This window comes from Heloderma suspectum, chromosome 3 (assembly GCF_057233095.1).
Source record: "Heloderma suspectum isolate Gila_16-S chromosome 3, 16-S_ref, whole genome shotgun sequence".
Classification (NCBI taxonomy): Eukaryota; Metazoa; Chordata; class Lepidosauria; order Squamata; family Helodermatidae; genus Heloderma; species Heloderma suspectum.
Genome location: NC_139460.1, coordinates 88469091 through 88483523, shown reverse-complemented (window position 1 = coordinate 88483523; position 14433 = coordinate 88469091). Strand labels below are relative to the sequence as shown.

General features: G+C 44.1%; 1 protein-coding gene across 5 annotated transcripts in view; it reads right to left on the bottom strand.

Annotated features, from left to right (window-relative positions):
- Positions 1-14433, bottom strand: part of DYRK1A (dual specificity tyrosine phosphorylation regulated kinase 1A) — a 149760-nt gene that overhangs the window by 99818 nt on the left and 35509 nt on the right. The window contains exon 2 of one of the 5 annotated variants that reach the window (XM_084843715.1): positions 5913-5998. The exons of the other annotated variants lie outside the window; for them this stretch is intronic. Within the exon in view, the coding sequence (XP_084699841.1) occupies positions 5913-5922 (10 nt within the window). The 5' untranslated portion in view covers positions 5923-5998. The remainder of the gene's footprint in view (positions 1-5912; positions 5999-14433) is intronic. 5 annotated transcript variants of the gene reach the window in all.

Here is a 14433-nt window from a genome sequence, read left to right as displayed (position 1 = left end):
GAGAGGCACTGAAATGGGTGGATGGAGGTGGAACATTGTGCTGTGTTATGCATGAAACCCAACTCTAGACCTGAGGGGGGCTTTACGGGGTGGGGGAAAACTTCTCTCTCTGGATATACAAGGCAAACAAATCTATCTTAGGCTAGGATAGCAGGGACTAGGGCCCTGAAAACACAGTGGAGTGAGGAAACATTCCAGGAAAAGGTCACATGGAACAAGAGTAGAAGCCAATTGGACCCCAGAGAGCTGAGACCCACAAACATGAGGGATGCCTAAGGTGAAAGAACGAAGAACTGCTGCCAGAATAATACGGCAGTTAGTTATGTGCGTTCAAACTGTTCTACAAATGAGCCAGTGACTAAGGTTACAATCCTATGCATTTCTACTCAAAGGTAAATCTGACTGAGTTTAACAGGGCTTACTCCCAGTTAAGTTGGTAGAGGATTGCAGCCTAAATTACCATCCCCTGATGCTTTGACATGTTTTAATTTAGAGCAGGAATTGTCTAACCATATGATTCTTCAAATAGTCAAATGAAAAACAAAAAGAATGTGTATGAGAGAAAAATATTAATACTGGATTCAATGTTGCTTGTTTCATTTAAATATATCCTGTAAAGCTGTTTACGCATGAAGGACTGATGCAACCAAGAACTGCCAATCAGGAGATCATCTGCATGCATGCATAAATCCCTCTATCTTCCTCTTTTCCTCAATTAATTATGCATAGATTTTAAATAAAAGCAAACAAAAATGAAGATATGCCATGAGATGTGGAGACGCTAGAATTTACAGGCTTGACAGATTCATATTCTTTTGTATTTCATATATGTAAAAATTCAAAATAAAAGCTCAAAATGAGTTATATTAAGACAAAGATGAATTTCAGTATAATTTGTCAGAATTTAGCCATATATGTCTAGAATTAGGATTGTATCTATTAATTTTTATCAAGTAACCAATGTCATTGTATAATATTCAAAACCTGCATTTAATGAGGAGGATTTAGCTTCCTTATTGGGAATATTACTTCTCAATGAAAAGAAACCTCAAATACTTTACAGTAGGAAGTGATTTCCCATTAAAGACAACAATGAAAGCAAAACCATCAAGCACATTCACTACTAAATTAAAGCACTACTACCACTATCACCAGACAATGAGTGTTCCGTCATTACCACGAATTGGAAATAAACTGATTCTGTATAACCCAATGTTTCTCCAACTTTTGATAGCTGAAGCACTATTATATCTTAATTTAATTAGGAGAAACATTTCACTCTAGCGCACCCCCCAGAAGAACTGAGATTACGCTTCCTCCAAGAAGTCTACTCATTGGGCTGGTTCACACAATCACCGTGGCTTAAACAAACCATAGTGGCATGTGCTGGGCACCATTTGCCTAATTACCCACCTGGGTGCAGCTTGTCATGTCGTCAACGCCATGCCGCCCACGCCTGAGGGGGAAACAACCTTTGAATAACCCATGGGCTGGCATTGGGTTATTTGACAGTTGTTTCCCCCTCAAACAAGCCATGCCACCTGGGTTCAGACAACGTGACAAGCCACATCCGGGCAAGTAATTAGGTAAATTGTGCCTGGCACCTGCCACAGCTTAAACAAGCCACCGTGGCTTGTTTAAGCCATTGTGATTGTGCAAACCGGGTCACTGAGTTTCTAAATGAATCATTGATCTCTGTGCAATTCCTGATTGAAAGGAGAAAGCCATTAAATTTCAAACAATTCCATCCTGTATCTCATTAGAATTATCCAACAAATTCACCTGCATAATTACCTAGATCAGAACCGGGCAGAAGATAGTTCTGGATCTACTGACAGATCTTTGGGTGATTGGAAAGGATCAGCAAGGGGTTCTGACTCATGGTTGTTTAATGACAGCAACAACAAAATGACTCCCAAATTATACTGCTTAAGGGAGCAATCCTATGGCCACTAGATACTGTCTGGAGGGCCATAGGATATGTATGCTCTTTTTCGGGAACCGACCTCGGAGCCTGTACTCCAAGGTTGGTTCCTGGAAAACTGACCTCCCCCCCACATCCGCACTGCCTCCGAGGCAGAGCGGAGAACCCCCATCCTCCGTGCTCAGAAGAGGAGCGTGGAGCTACTGAAAAGGGGCAGGGCTGTGGGCATTTCGGGCAGAGCGGAGCTGCGTGAATGACACATCCTATGCATGCAGCCTCCTCTCCCGGTCAGCCCCCCATGGCTAGACAGCCGCGAACGGCTGTCTAGCAGAAAATAGCAGGGCAGGAGAGGCGTGGAGCGATCCCCCCCCCCCATGCCTGTCCTGTCTTGCTTAGGATAGGCGGTCACCTCCGAGTTCGGAGGCAGACGCCTATCTTGATAGGATTGTGCCCTAAATGAATAAAGACTGAAGAGGAGATAATCAGGTGTGGATTTTTGGGTGGAAGGACTGTGAGCTAATATTCTGTTACTCAGAACAAATTCCTGCGCTCAGAATTCTTTAATACTAAGTGGAGGTCTTTTGCAACAGGCTGCTGTTGGTAGATGTTGAAGTTCTAGTAAAAAGTAAAATATATCCTGCAAACCTGAAGTCTGCTTACTCCTGCCCTACATTATACCCTTCTTCCAAGTTCTGAAATACATTCAGTACTCATATTACAAATAACTATAGCAATCAACCAAACAGCATGTAAATTTATGTTCTATCCCATGGATGCAGAAGGTAAAAATTACGTCTGCTTGGGCAAGTCTGCCCACTCAGTTCCACTGATACCCCCCATACTACAGCCCCTTGCACTCCCTCACACAATGTTTGAGGGTCACCAAACTTAAAAGAGCAGATTTCAGCGAGGCAAAAGGGATCGAAGTGGGGATGAATGATCAGGAAAGCCCCACTGTGTAAGTGGAAATGAACTTGTGCTTCTCTGAGCTTAACACATTGTTCTACCCAGTAACTTCCAACCCTGGCTTCTTGAAAGCTCTGGGCACTTACTTACAGCCAAGTCCTCTTCATATTGACTTGGAAGTACATAGCAATGAGACCAGGGGTACTTTCTCCCAAGAAAATGTGCACAGGGTTGCAACTCTAGCCTTTAAAGTGAACTTACTTACTGTCCTTGAATATTTAAGGAGAAAGCCAAACATAAATCCATTGATTTCACAATTGTTTCCACCATGTCTCTATTTATTACTTTGTTTTATTACACTCCTCCAAGGAGCTTCACGGTGGCTAGCAAGGTTACCCCCCCCACACACCTATTTTATACTCATATCAACCCTGTGAAGTTAAGTTATAAGAAAATGACTGGCCAAAGGTCACCCAGTGATAAAAGGTTTTCAAACCATGCTTCTAGTTAACATTTATTTAAAAACCACTATTTTAAAAATCTTGCTAACTTGTATCAGCTAACTTGTCATTTTATTAACCAGTGCTAAAACAGTATTCTAAAAAGTTTGTAACAATGGACACGTCCCAAATATATGGAGGAAATCTGCATGTGTTGATTCACAACACCAGAGATCTTGACTCAGTTCGCACATAAAGACAACCCATTGGGTTGTTTAAACCATGGACTGTTGGGGTTGCACAAGAGGAAGCACACAGCCTCCCGCACGCTTGCCACTTCCGTTTACATCCAGTTTCTCAAACAACCCAGGAACACCCCGTTCCTAGGTTATTTGATGCGACATCCGAACCCAGAACTCTGAGTTGTTGGGGGACAAACAACCCAGAGTTTGAACCCATGGTTTGTTGTTGGAGTAAAACTTTGAGTTGTTTATTCCTCAACAACCCAGAGTTCCAGATTCAGACACGGCATCAAACAACCCAGGAATGGATGCAAAGCAGAAGTGGGCAGTGGGCAGTACACTCACTTGATCCCAGACAGCCCCAACTATTCAGAATTGCCATTAAGTGTGAACCTGGTCCTTGAGTTAAGATATAGCCTAAAATATGTCATGGTACCTATCACCTGAACTGTCCTTTTAAAATGTTTTTCTTTATGATAATCTAGGTATAATGCTTTACCAAACCACCACCAGTCTTTTTGGATCTGCTGACTTCACTCCTGTTTCCTTATTAAAGAGCTAGGTGAGTTGGTTAGGTTTAATAGCAGTGAATGCTAGACTAGATGGTTCTTCTTACAAATACAATTAATTGAATAAAGCTTTGGATTTATCTGTTCTCAGATGAGCTTGAGTGTTTTTATACACACGTGCATGGATTATATAGGGAATGGGGCAGTATCTCAAAGGAAATTGCTGGAATTTCAATTAGGAATGAAGTTAGTAGTTACCCATTCAGTTGCTAAGAGGTACTTTACTGGAAGATGCAATTGCCACTGCTAGGGTCAGAAAAGGAGGGGAGAAGCATGACTGAGACATGCTACACTGACTGACATCCATTGCTGTAATAGAAAGGCAGTTAAGAAAAGGAAGAGAATCCAAGTGCTATTTGCAAATTAGGAAGGTGAGCAGAAGTTGGCCATAGCCACTAAAGGTAAGTAAGGCAGCTGTCCTAAACTCCATCTCAATTTTAAAAAATAAACAGAGAGAGGTAAAAGATTATGTGCTCTCTATTGAAGGCAGGGAAGAAGAGTCACTTCAACCTATGTAAATTCAAATAGTGATTGCTGACTTTTGCTCTGCTAGAGTCATATGGGACAGGATATCTTGAAAAGCATCACAGAAAGGAGAATTCATCCAGCAGCAACTTTCCTGCCTCTAGCATAACATATTTTAGCAAAATCTCTGCTGGACAGTATTTTTCCTTTTATAAATGGTGCACATGTTAAAGGGACTCCCCCCTCCCACCTTTCCTATGCTCATACTCAAAGCATACTTTTCCATTTATTGTTTTATTATCCATATAGTAAAAATATGATCTTCACATTATAGAAGATGATATCAGAAATCTCCTAAAAACAACTAAAATGAATTTGAAAAATAAACATAAGAACATAAGAAGAGCCATGCTGGATCAACCGAGGGTCCGTCTAGTCTGGCATTCTGTTGGCCCAGTGGCCACCCAGCTGTCGATCAGGAAACCACAAGCAGGACACAAGTGCAACAGCACCCTCCTGCTCATGTTCCCCAGCAACTGGAGTACATTGGCATACCACACACAGCAGTAAACATAAAAACAGCAGCAAACATAACTGAATGAGCAGTTAAAGCAAATAAAACCTAACTACAATTAAAAGCACAGGCAAACAGGACAGGCTTTGCACAGCACCTAAAAGATCATAATGCGTGCCATTGGGGGGGCGGGCAGAAAGGTGGGGTACAAATCAAATAAATAAATAAATAAAAGGGCAAGCAAATATCTGGGGAGTTCCACAATTGGGATGCCACCACAGAAAAGACTCTCATCAGTAATCACTTGCCTAACTTATGGAGCTTGGAGAACTCAGTGAAGGGCCTCTACATATAATATCAATTGCATACTTCAGAAGACAGCTCTTTAGAAATCCTGGTTCAAGACCATTTATATTAGCATTTATTTATTAATAACTATAAACAATTTATTTGCTTCTTCTGTCCCCCTCCACCCAAACTTCTTCTTTCCTTTACCCCTTCTTCCCACATTTACAGTTTGGGTACTTGTCAATTTCATGGTCTCAGGTACTGTGAATGAAAACTACAATAAAAACATTCATAAGCTTTCACAGGTCCTCTTCTTTCACTCAGCTGTTTCCCAGAAGTTTGCTTTTTACAGACTGGAGAAATGCTATACAGACTTCTTCCAAGCATCCACTGGCCATGACCAAACTGATGCAAAGTTTCAGTATTCTATCTATGTCGCACAAACTGTCATAGTCATAACCATTTATAATTAGAATCATAAGAGATATGTACCATAGTTAGCAAATCACACTTCCAAATTAACAAGTAAATTAAAAATATGGTCACACATAGTAAACCACTGGCCTTTAATCATTGGGTTGTGACCCACAACTGTGTTACGCCCCGACTTTAGCTGGCCACATCAGCAACACCATCGCATCTTTTTAATTCTTTTAAGGTGAAAAAGAAAGATGGGAGGAAGACAGAAAGGTGGGGGGGGGGGCGAGAGAGAAGAAGAATATGTTATGTTTAAAAAGTGGATATGCAGGTTGCTTACCTGTAACTGTAGTTCTTCAAGGGGTCATCTGTGCATTCACACATATGGGCTCTGGCCCTGCACTGAGCCTCATTTGGGAAACTTCTATAGCTGAGGAGCATTTTGGCAGGAACCCTCCCCCGCTGTCCACTGCACATATCCCAGTGGGTTCCCGCCCATTCCCTCAGTTCCTTGAGACTGCCTAGTGTGGCCTCGGATCAGAGGAAAAAACAGTAATGCCTCGGCACCAACATCAAGTCCGAAATTGACACCAAAGCGGGAACGGTGGGTGGGTTGCGTGAATGCACAGATGACCACTCGAAAAGCTAGTTACAGGTAAGCAACCTGCTTTTTTTCTTCGTGGTCTCTGTGCATCACACATATGGGCGATTAACAAGCTCACTTACCAGTGGTGGATAGGTGTCTTACGGCAAGACTGATGACAGCATGGCTGTCCCAAAAACACAGTCTGAACATGCATTGATATCGAGTTTGTAGTGCTTCACAAATGTCAACTGTTTCGACCACGTCGCTACCCTGCATAAATCCAACAATGGTAAGCCTTTGGTAAAAGCTGTAGACGTGGCTACTCCATGAATGGAATACACTCCGATGTGAGGAGGGCATTCCAAGCCAGACAAATCAAAGGCCAGACCAATGGTTTGCACAATCCAAGAAACCAGTCTTTGGGAGGACACAGGGGAGCCCTTCTTGGGACCACCATAACAAATGAAAAGGCACTGCATGGTACCGAACAGCACCATCCTGGATTTGTAAAAAGCCAATGCCCTTTTGAAATTGAGAGCATGCAACTTTCTCTCCAGGTCAGTAGAAGGGTCCTGGAAGAAAATTGGTAAAGATATGGTTTGGCTGATGTGAAAATCAGAGACCATCTTCAGCAGAAAGTCAATGTCTGGTCTAAGGTCAACCTTGTCCTTGTGGAAAATCATGTAGGGATGATACACTCGTCAGGCACCGATTTCACTAACATGTGTAGAGGACATTATGGCAACTTTCCAAGACAGCAGGTGAAGGTCTGTTGTGGCCAGAGGTTCAAAGGGCTTCGTACTAGAGGTGCCAAGTTCTTTAGACCCCACAGAAACTGAAGAGTAGTATGGTGAGTAAAGAGGGAAAAACCTTGAACTGACCCTCTGTAACAAGGAAGAGCCGCCAAATAAACTCTTACGGACTAACGTTTTAAACCTTTTTGAAACAAACTATGCAAGAAGAACATTCTCAACCAATGCCTGAAGAGGATAGAAGGCATGAAGATTAGCAAATGACAGAAAAGATGATCAATTTGCAGCATAGGACTGCTGTGTAGCCAGCTTCTGAGCCACATCCGGAACTACCTGAACTCCGAGCGGAACTGGAGGAACAGTATTCATGCCAAATCCTCCAAGCCATTAGCTTTAGAGAGTTGAGATCTGGGTATCGAATCCTGTCTCAGTCCCGAGAGATCAGGTCTAGAACTTGTGGAAGATGCAAGAACTGCCTCATCGACAGACGCAGTAGCGTTGGAAACCATGGTTGCCTCTGCCACCAAGGAGCAATTAGAATGCAGTCCATCTTGTCATGTGCTATCTTCTGCAGCACCTTGGAGAGGAGGGGAAATGGAAGGAACAGATAAAAAAGTTTCCCTTGCCACTGTATCTGAAAAGCATTGCCCAAAGACAACTGACTGATCCCCGCTCTTGTGTAGAAGTGACTGCATACCGCATTCGCTGGGGTCACAAATAAGTCCATCATGGGACAACCCCATTCCAAGAAAAAACGATCCAAGACGCAAGCTGACATCTGCCACTCATGAGACAACCGGTACCCCTGACTTAGGGTGTCTGCCAAAACATCGTTTTGTCCAGCAATGTGAAGAGCACTCAAGACAATGTCCTGCTGGATTGCCCATTGGAAAATGTCCAGAGTGAGACTGACAAGCTTGGAAGAATGTGTACTACCTTGCTTCCAGATGTGCCACAAGACTGTTGTATTGTCTGTCAGAATTTGCACATGTCATCATTGAAGGTAAGGCTCGAAAGCTTGCATCACCTTCCAAGGTGCAAGAAACTCTAGAAAATTTATGTGGCACTTCTTTTCCTTTGCAGACCAGATGCCTTGAATCTGCAATGGACCACAGTGGGCTCCCCATTCTGAGAGAGACGCATCTGTTGTCAGGATTCATGTAGGAGATAGCTAGACAAAGGGAACCCCTCAGTCCAAGTTGGACTGCTGCATCCACCAGAGAAAGGATGTCAACACTTCATTCGGGACCATGAGTCAACAACGCCAAGCATCCGAGGTGGAATCGAAATTTCAGAGCAACCAGTTCTGCAGTGGTTGCCCATCAAACAACTGTGACCGTAACCGCCATGTGTCCCAGCAAAACCTGAATGTGGCGGATGGTAACCCATTAATGAAAGAAGACAGTCCTCACAAGAGTAACCAGCTAATCCTGCCAGTTTTGAGGAAGGTAAGCACGTCCAACTGTTGAATCTAGCAGCACTCCTATAAACTGGACATGTTGTACAGGCTTCAGAGTTGATTTCTCCTTGTTGAAATACAAGCCCAGCGCACCCAGAATGTTCAGAACAATCCCAGTGGCAAGGTAAAGATCCTCTTTGGAGTCCCAGACGAGCAGCCAGTCGTCCAGGTAAGGATAGATCTCGATTCCCTGGAGTCTCAGGTACGCGCACACGATCGCCATGCACTTTGTAAAAACCCTTGGGGGGGGGGGACTAGACTGAAGAGCAGGACCTGAAACTGGAACATGTCAGTACCAATGATGGAGTGTAGGCACCAGTGGTGGGCATCCACAATCACTATATGAAAATGCACATCCTTCAGGTCTATGGTGGCAAACCAAACATTCCTCCAAAGGAGAGGGAGAATTGTAGCCAATGTGATCATTCTGAACCTTCTGGGGTTGATAAACTTGTTCAAGTCCCTTAAGTCCATGAGAGGGCGGAGTCCTCTGTCCTGTTTCGGTACGGTGAAATACCAATAAAAGAAGCCATCTTCTGGCTGGAATGGAAGGACTCTCTGGATAGCTTCTTTTAGAAGCAAGATGGACATCTCCAGAAGGAGGGCTTGCGAAGATGGAGTAACACAGACAGTCCGGGGGGGGGGGGGGAGGATGTGAAATTTTCTCATGTATCCCCAGCAGATTATATCTAACACTGTCCAATGTTACTGCCTTCTAGTTTGGCAGGAAACACTCCTGGATGGACCTGAAGACGGGTTGTCTGGGGAAGTCAAGGGCAACAAACGCCAGGAAGTCAAAGTCGACACTTTGAGGATGACTCAAGCCTGCCACGACTTTGATGGAATTTTGAAGACAGAGTGGGCTGTTTTTTCTGGTGTTGGGTAGGCTGGTAGCATTGGTACCAGTCAAAATGTTGTTTGGCCACATACGGTTGAGGCCGAAACCACTTGCAGCTCTTGTACTGGTGCTGTGCGGATTGAGGGGCCTGGCCCATCTTACAGGCAGTTGTCTTCACTTTTTGGACAGTCTAGTTGCTCGTCAGTTTTTTAATTGAAAAGCCCTTTGCCATCAAAGGGCAGGTCCTCTATTTGGGACCAGGCTTCAGGAGTCAAACCCGGAGGCAATGGCGCCAACCATCGACTTGGAGCTACAGTCTGCCTCGTGCCGAGAACTATTGATTTGTTGTCTTGACAGCTTGACGGCCTCCTGTGGAAAACCCTGGAGAGATCCTTTTGGTCCTCCGGGAGGTAGGCACAGAGAGAATCCATCTTCTCCCACAAGAATAACTGATATCTGGCCATCATGGCCTGATAATTTGCCACACAGAGTCTGAGGGCTGTTGAGTAATACATTTTCCAACCCAGAAGATCCAGCTTCCCCCCTTCTTTATCTACAGGCAACTCATGAAGTTTCTGTGACCATCCTTGTGCCGACTCCACAATGTAGGAGTCGGGTTGCAGGTGCAAATACAGGAATGCTGCATCCTTTTCTTGTACGTGATAAAAGGACCCAAGGCGCTTCGACATTCATGCCATGGATGATGGAGCCTTCCAGGACTGTTGAACGGTTTGAAGGAGGGTTGGGAGGAAGGGAATCGCCACCAGTTTTGACAACTCCGTATGGACTGCGTTGAAGACAGGATCCTGCACATGCGGCTGCTATACTTCGATGCCCAATGAATAGGCTTTCCTGCTGACCTGCTCAGCAAAGTTAAACATGTCCTCCAAATGGGACACTCCCTTCTGTGACCCCACTATGTCATCCGGAGATGGGATAGAAGGTGGGATGGAGGAGTATGAGGAAGAGTCCGATTGGTAGTCATCAGCTGGGTCGTGCTGCAAGGATGCTTGTGGCACGAGAGCCGCAGGTGGAATCGGGTGTGATACCGACGGCAGAATCAAGTGAACTGGTTTAGAGGCCCTTAACTGGCTCCGCAGCAGCAAAGAGGAACAAGGTGGCACAGGTGAAGGTTCAAGGAACTCATCTCCCGCCGGAGGATGAGAGACAGTTGCCAACTCCCACAGTTGATATTGAGGTGAGGCTGCCCTCACATATCTGGGGCGATGAAGGAAGTGCTCTCGGTCCCGAAATGTATGCCAACCCTTGAAATGGTAAGGCCTCTGTGGAGGGCAAGGCCATTCTGAATTCCTGTCCCCGACCCCATGAGATCTTGACCTCTCTCTATAATGGGACTTGTAGCGACGATCCCCTTAGGGAGAACATTGACACTGATGCTCTCAGGCCAAAGGAGACAAGAGATGGCATGTGAGGCATCCTGCCCCATTGGCAACTGACGATCTCCTACTGGAGCAATTTCTCAGTCCTGAGAGACTAGTGGAGGAAGGGGAAAATCCAAGATTTCACCCTCTGACACCTTAGACACTGGCTCAATGATGGGAGTGGTCGACAATACAAGAATTGGTGACTCCAACAAAGGAGGAGGTGCTGGAAACCTTCAGCTTGGAAGTTTTTTCAGCGACCTCCTTTTTCTTTTTAAGGCCATTCAATCCAGACTTTGGAATCTTTGCCTTTTTAGTGATCTTTCTCATGACCGAGAGTGTTAAAGAGAGCACCTGAGTCAGAGGATCAACCCATTCAGTGGAAACTGTTGAGCGAGGGGACATAGGCTTGGAAGAATACATAGTCACCCCTGTTTTGTCCTTCGCAGATGACCTTGCAGCCTTTTTTGGATCCGCAGCCAACAACGCTCTCCTCCACAGTTCTGCCTTGAGTCTGTCCCATCTATTTTCGTGCCTATTTAGTAAACGATTGGCACAGAGAACAGGCATCAGGTAAATGGGCTTTGCCCAAGCAAAAAAGACAGAGGGAATGAGGGTCAGTGGGAGGCAACTTACTCCCACACTTGACACACTTACGAAACCATGCCTCTGCAGCCTTAAGAGACACCGCAGCAGCGGAAGACAACAAAAATGAAGGGAATTTTTGTTGTTTTTTTGTTGGAAAGACAACAAAGACAGAGGAGAAGAACAAACAAGTCCTCAGTGGCTGCTAAAAGATGCTAGCAATTCTCTTTTTAGCATAGAGAAAGCTCCGAACAAGTCTATCCAGAACTGAGGAAACAGGCAGGAACCCGCTGGGACATGCACAGTGGACAGTGGGGGAGGGTTCCCACCAAAATGTTCCTCAGCTATAGAAGCTTCCCAAATGAGGCTCAGTGCAGGCACAGAGCCCATATTTGTGATGCACAGAGACCACGAAGAAGAACCAACTTTGCAAGTGGTAATTTAACATGGGTCCTGGCTCTGAAAAGATTGAAGACTACAGCTATAAACTACATATACACAGAACTCTTCAGGATAACCAATATCAACCATACACTTTCCAAGTTTTAGACTATTTCCCAAAGAGCGTGCTTTATTTGTCTTCTCATGATGAACTCTGTTTTATGGGACAAAACTTAAGCCACAGAAAACACCAAAACCCTGGGCTTGTAATATTCTTACAGCGCTGAAAGTATTCCAGCAAGAGATCCCCAGTTCCTTCCCAGAACTATAATTTCAAGGAAACCTTGGACAGCATCCCATGCTGCTCATGCACCAGCAGGACTTACCATTAGTACAACAGGGAGCTAGCGCTTCTCTCATTTGCTGAGCAGCACTTCAGGGGTTGATAACATTCAGCTCTCTGTCCTGACTATGCCCACCCAACCCTGAGGTTTCCTGTGTGACCACCGACAATGCATTAAGAATTGCTTTTAAGTGCTGTATACTCCGCTGCTCCTGCTTCGTGTGACGCTGATGGACCAAAGCCGTTTTCAGGGGGAAAAAATGGAGAAAAGCTGAAAGCGATTCCCAAAGCACTGCCATGAAGATCCCCCCTTGTTTTCTGTTGCTCGAGGGAGCATGACTGGAACCAATGGGTGGAAATTGCAAGGAAGCAAGTTTTGGCTAAATGTTAAGATAAACTTCCTAACAGTAAGAGCTGCTTGACAGTGGAACAAATTGCCCTAGGAAGTGTGGGTTTTCCTTTGCTGGAGGCATTTAAACAGAGACTGGGTAGCCATTTGTCAGTGATGCTATAGTTACAGTCTGTATTGCAGATCCTGTATTGAGTGTAGGATTGGACTGGATGACTTCTGATGTCCCTTCCAATTTATGCTTCCAAGATAGAAGCGTGATGTGAGGGCACATGACTGATTCTTGGCCCAATAACCCATGGCTTATTGGACTGAGATTGATACATCTAGACCAGGCCATAAAACTACATAATGGTTGCTATTTGCAGCAAGGCACATAGGATACAAGCTTTTCATTACTCCAGGGCAATTTTCTTCCTAAATATTCTATTACATTATAGAAGCTCAGCCAATGAGAGGGGGACTCACAGCCTGGCAGATTTCCAGCAAGCTCCTGTCTCTTTTCCTCCTGTCACTACTTCCCTCAGTACCCTGACCCCCCTCTATGAGACCTTCCTTGCTACAGTGCTCCTTTCAAAGGCCTCTTGCTTCACTCTCTCTGCTGTTTGTTCAACACTCCTTCCATTGCATCCTTTTGTCCACATATCTATGACCTTTGGCTTTTGCCAATTCATAAATTAACAGCACCATCCTATACATGTCCACTCAGACATTGAGTTCAATGGGGCTTATTCCCAGGTAAGTAGGTATAAGATTGCATTCTAAATTAGGTATTTTAGTATTGATGGATGACCTCATGAAGTGGAGAAAAAAAAATGATATGAAAAAATGAAATAAAATTAAGTTGCACCATCTATATGCTAATAATGATCAGTTTTACTATTTGCTGGAAACTGATCAGGTCAGAATAAGAGTAGAAAAATACTCCCAAGTATACTAGTCAACGGCTCTGAGCCACCACTGTATAACAGCAGCAAACCAAACCAAACCAAACAGAGTGCTTGGATGCAAAAAGCAGGAAATTTCTAGTTATCAGGGAAGTACTAATAGGGTTGCACAGTATTACTGATCCCTATTTTGAATACTGTATTAAGATTTGATCACCCAAATCTTAGTACACTGCAGCAAGTTTAGATAACAGCAAACCAAATGAGTGCAGAACTCATTTTATAAGAAGAGACTGAAAGTTTGACTTGGTTTTGTTAAAATAAAAAGGAGACTGAGCAGATATGATTGTACTAAAAATACATCATAGGTGTTAATGCCATAGAGCAGAGGAAGACAGAAGGTAGATCTTCAGATGTTTTGGACTTCAGCTCTCAGAAGCCCCTGCCAGCATGGATCAGGAATGCTAGGAGTTGGCCCAAAAATCCTGACACCACCTAGTTTTGGTCTCTCTACCACCAGAGTTGTGCTGACATTAAATCAGTGTATGTAATGTTACCGGCAGAGAGCTATATCAAGGTATACTAGTGTAGGGGGCTTTCACCAAATCCTAAAACTTCTCAGCTGGCATATCTAGAGCATATGATTGCACCCTTAGAGATGTAAAAATCTGGAATGGCCTCTTTGAAACAGATATGCAGTTGTAAGGATCTTTGTTGATGTCTAGGCAAGATGGACTTATGAAATATGCGTTTGTTTTAAACTTGATATCCCTGTTATGACTGATTCATGGCAGAAAGCCTCCTACCCCTGCGTCTAAAACTTTAGCTGTGTCACTCTTCAATCTTGGACCAAAAGAAAACATTTCAAAAATGCTCTCTTCAGAAGACCTGATTAATTCTTGTTTTGTATGCAAAGTAAAAGAGCCAGTTGGTACAATGCTGAGGCATGTGGCCAGTAGCATTTTTTGTTGCTGTTGGCCAATGTTTTCCAGAATTATCATCTGGGAGTGCCACCATTCCATCTCCTGTACAATGGTGCATGCACCTGAAAGAGTGCTGAGTCCAGATAAAGTTCAATATCTGCCTCTTCTGATTTGGACAACAAG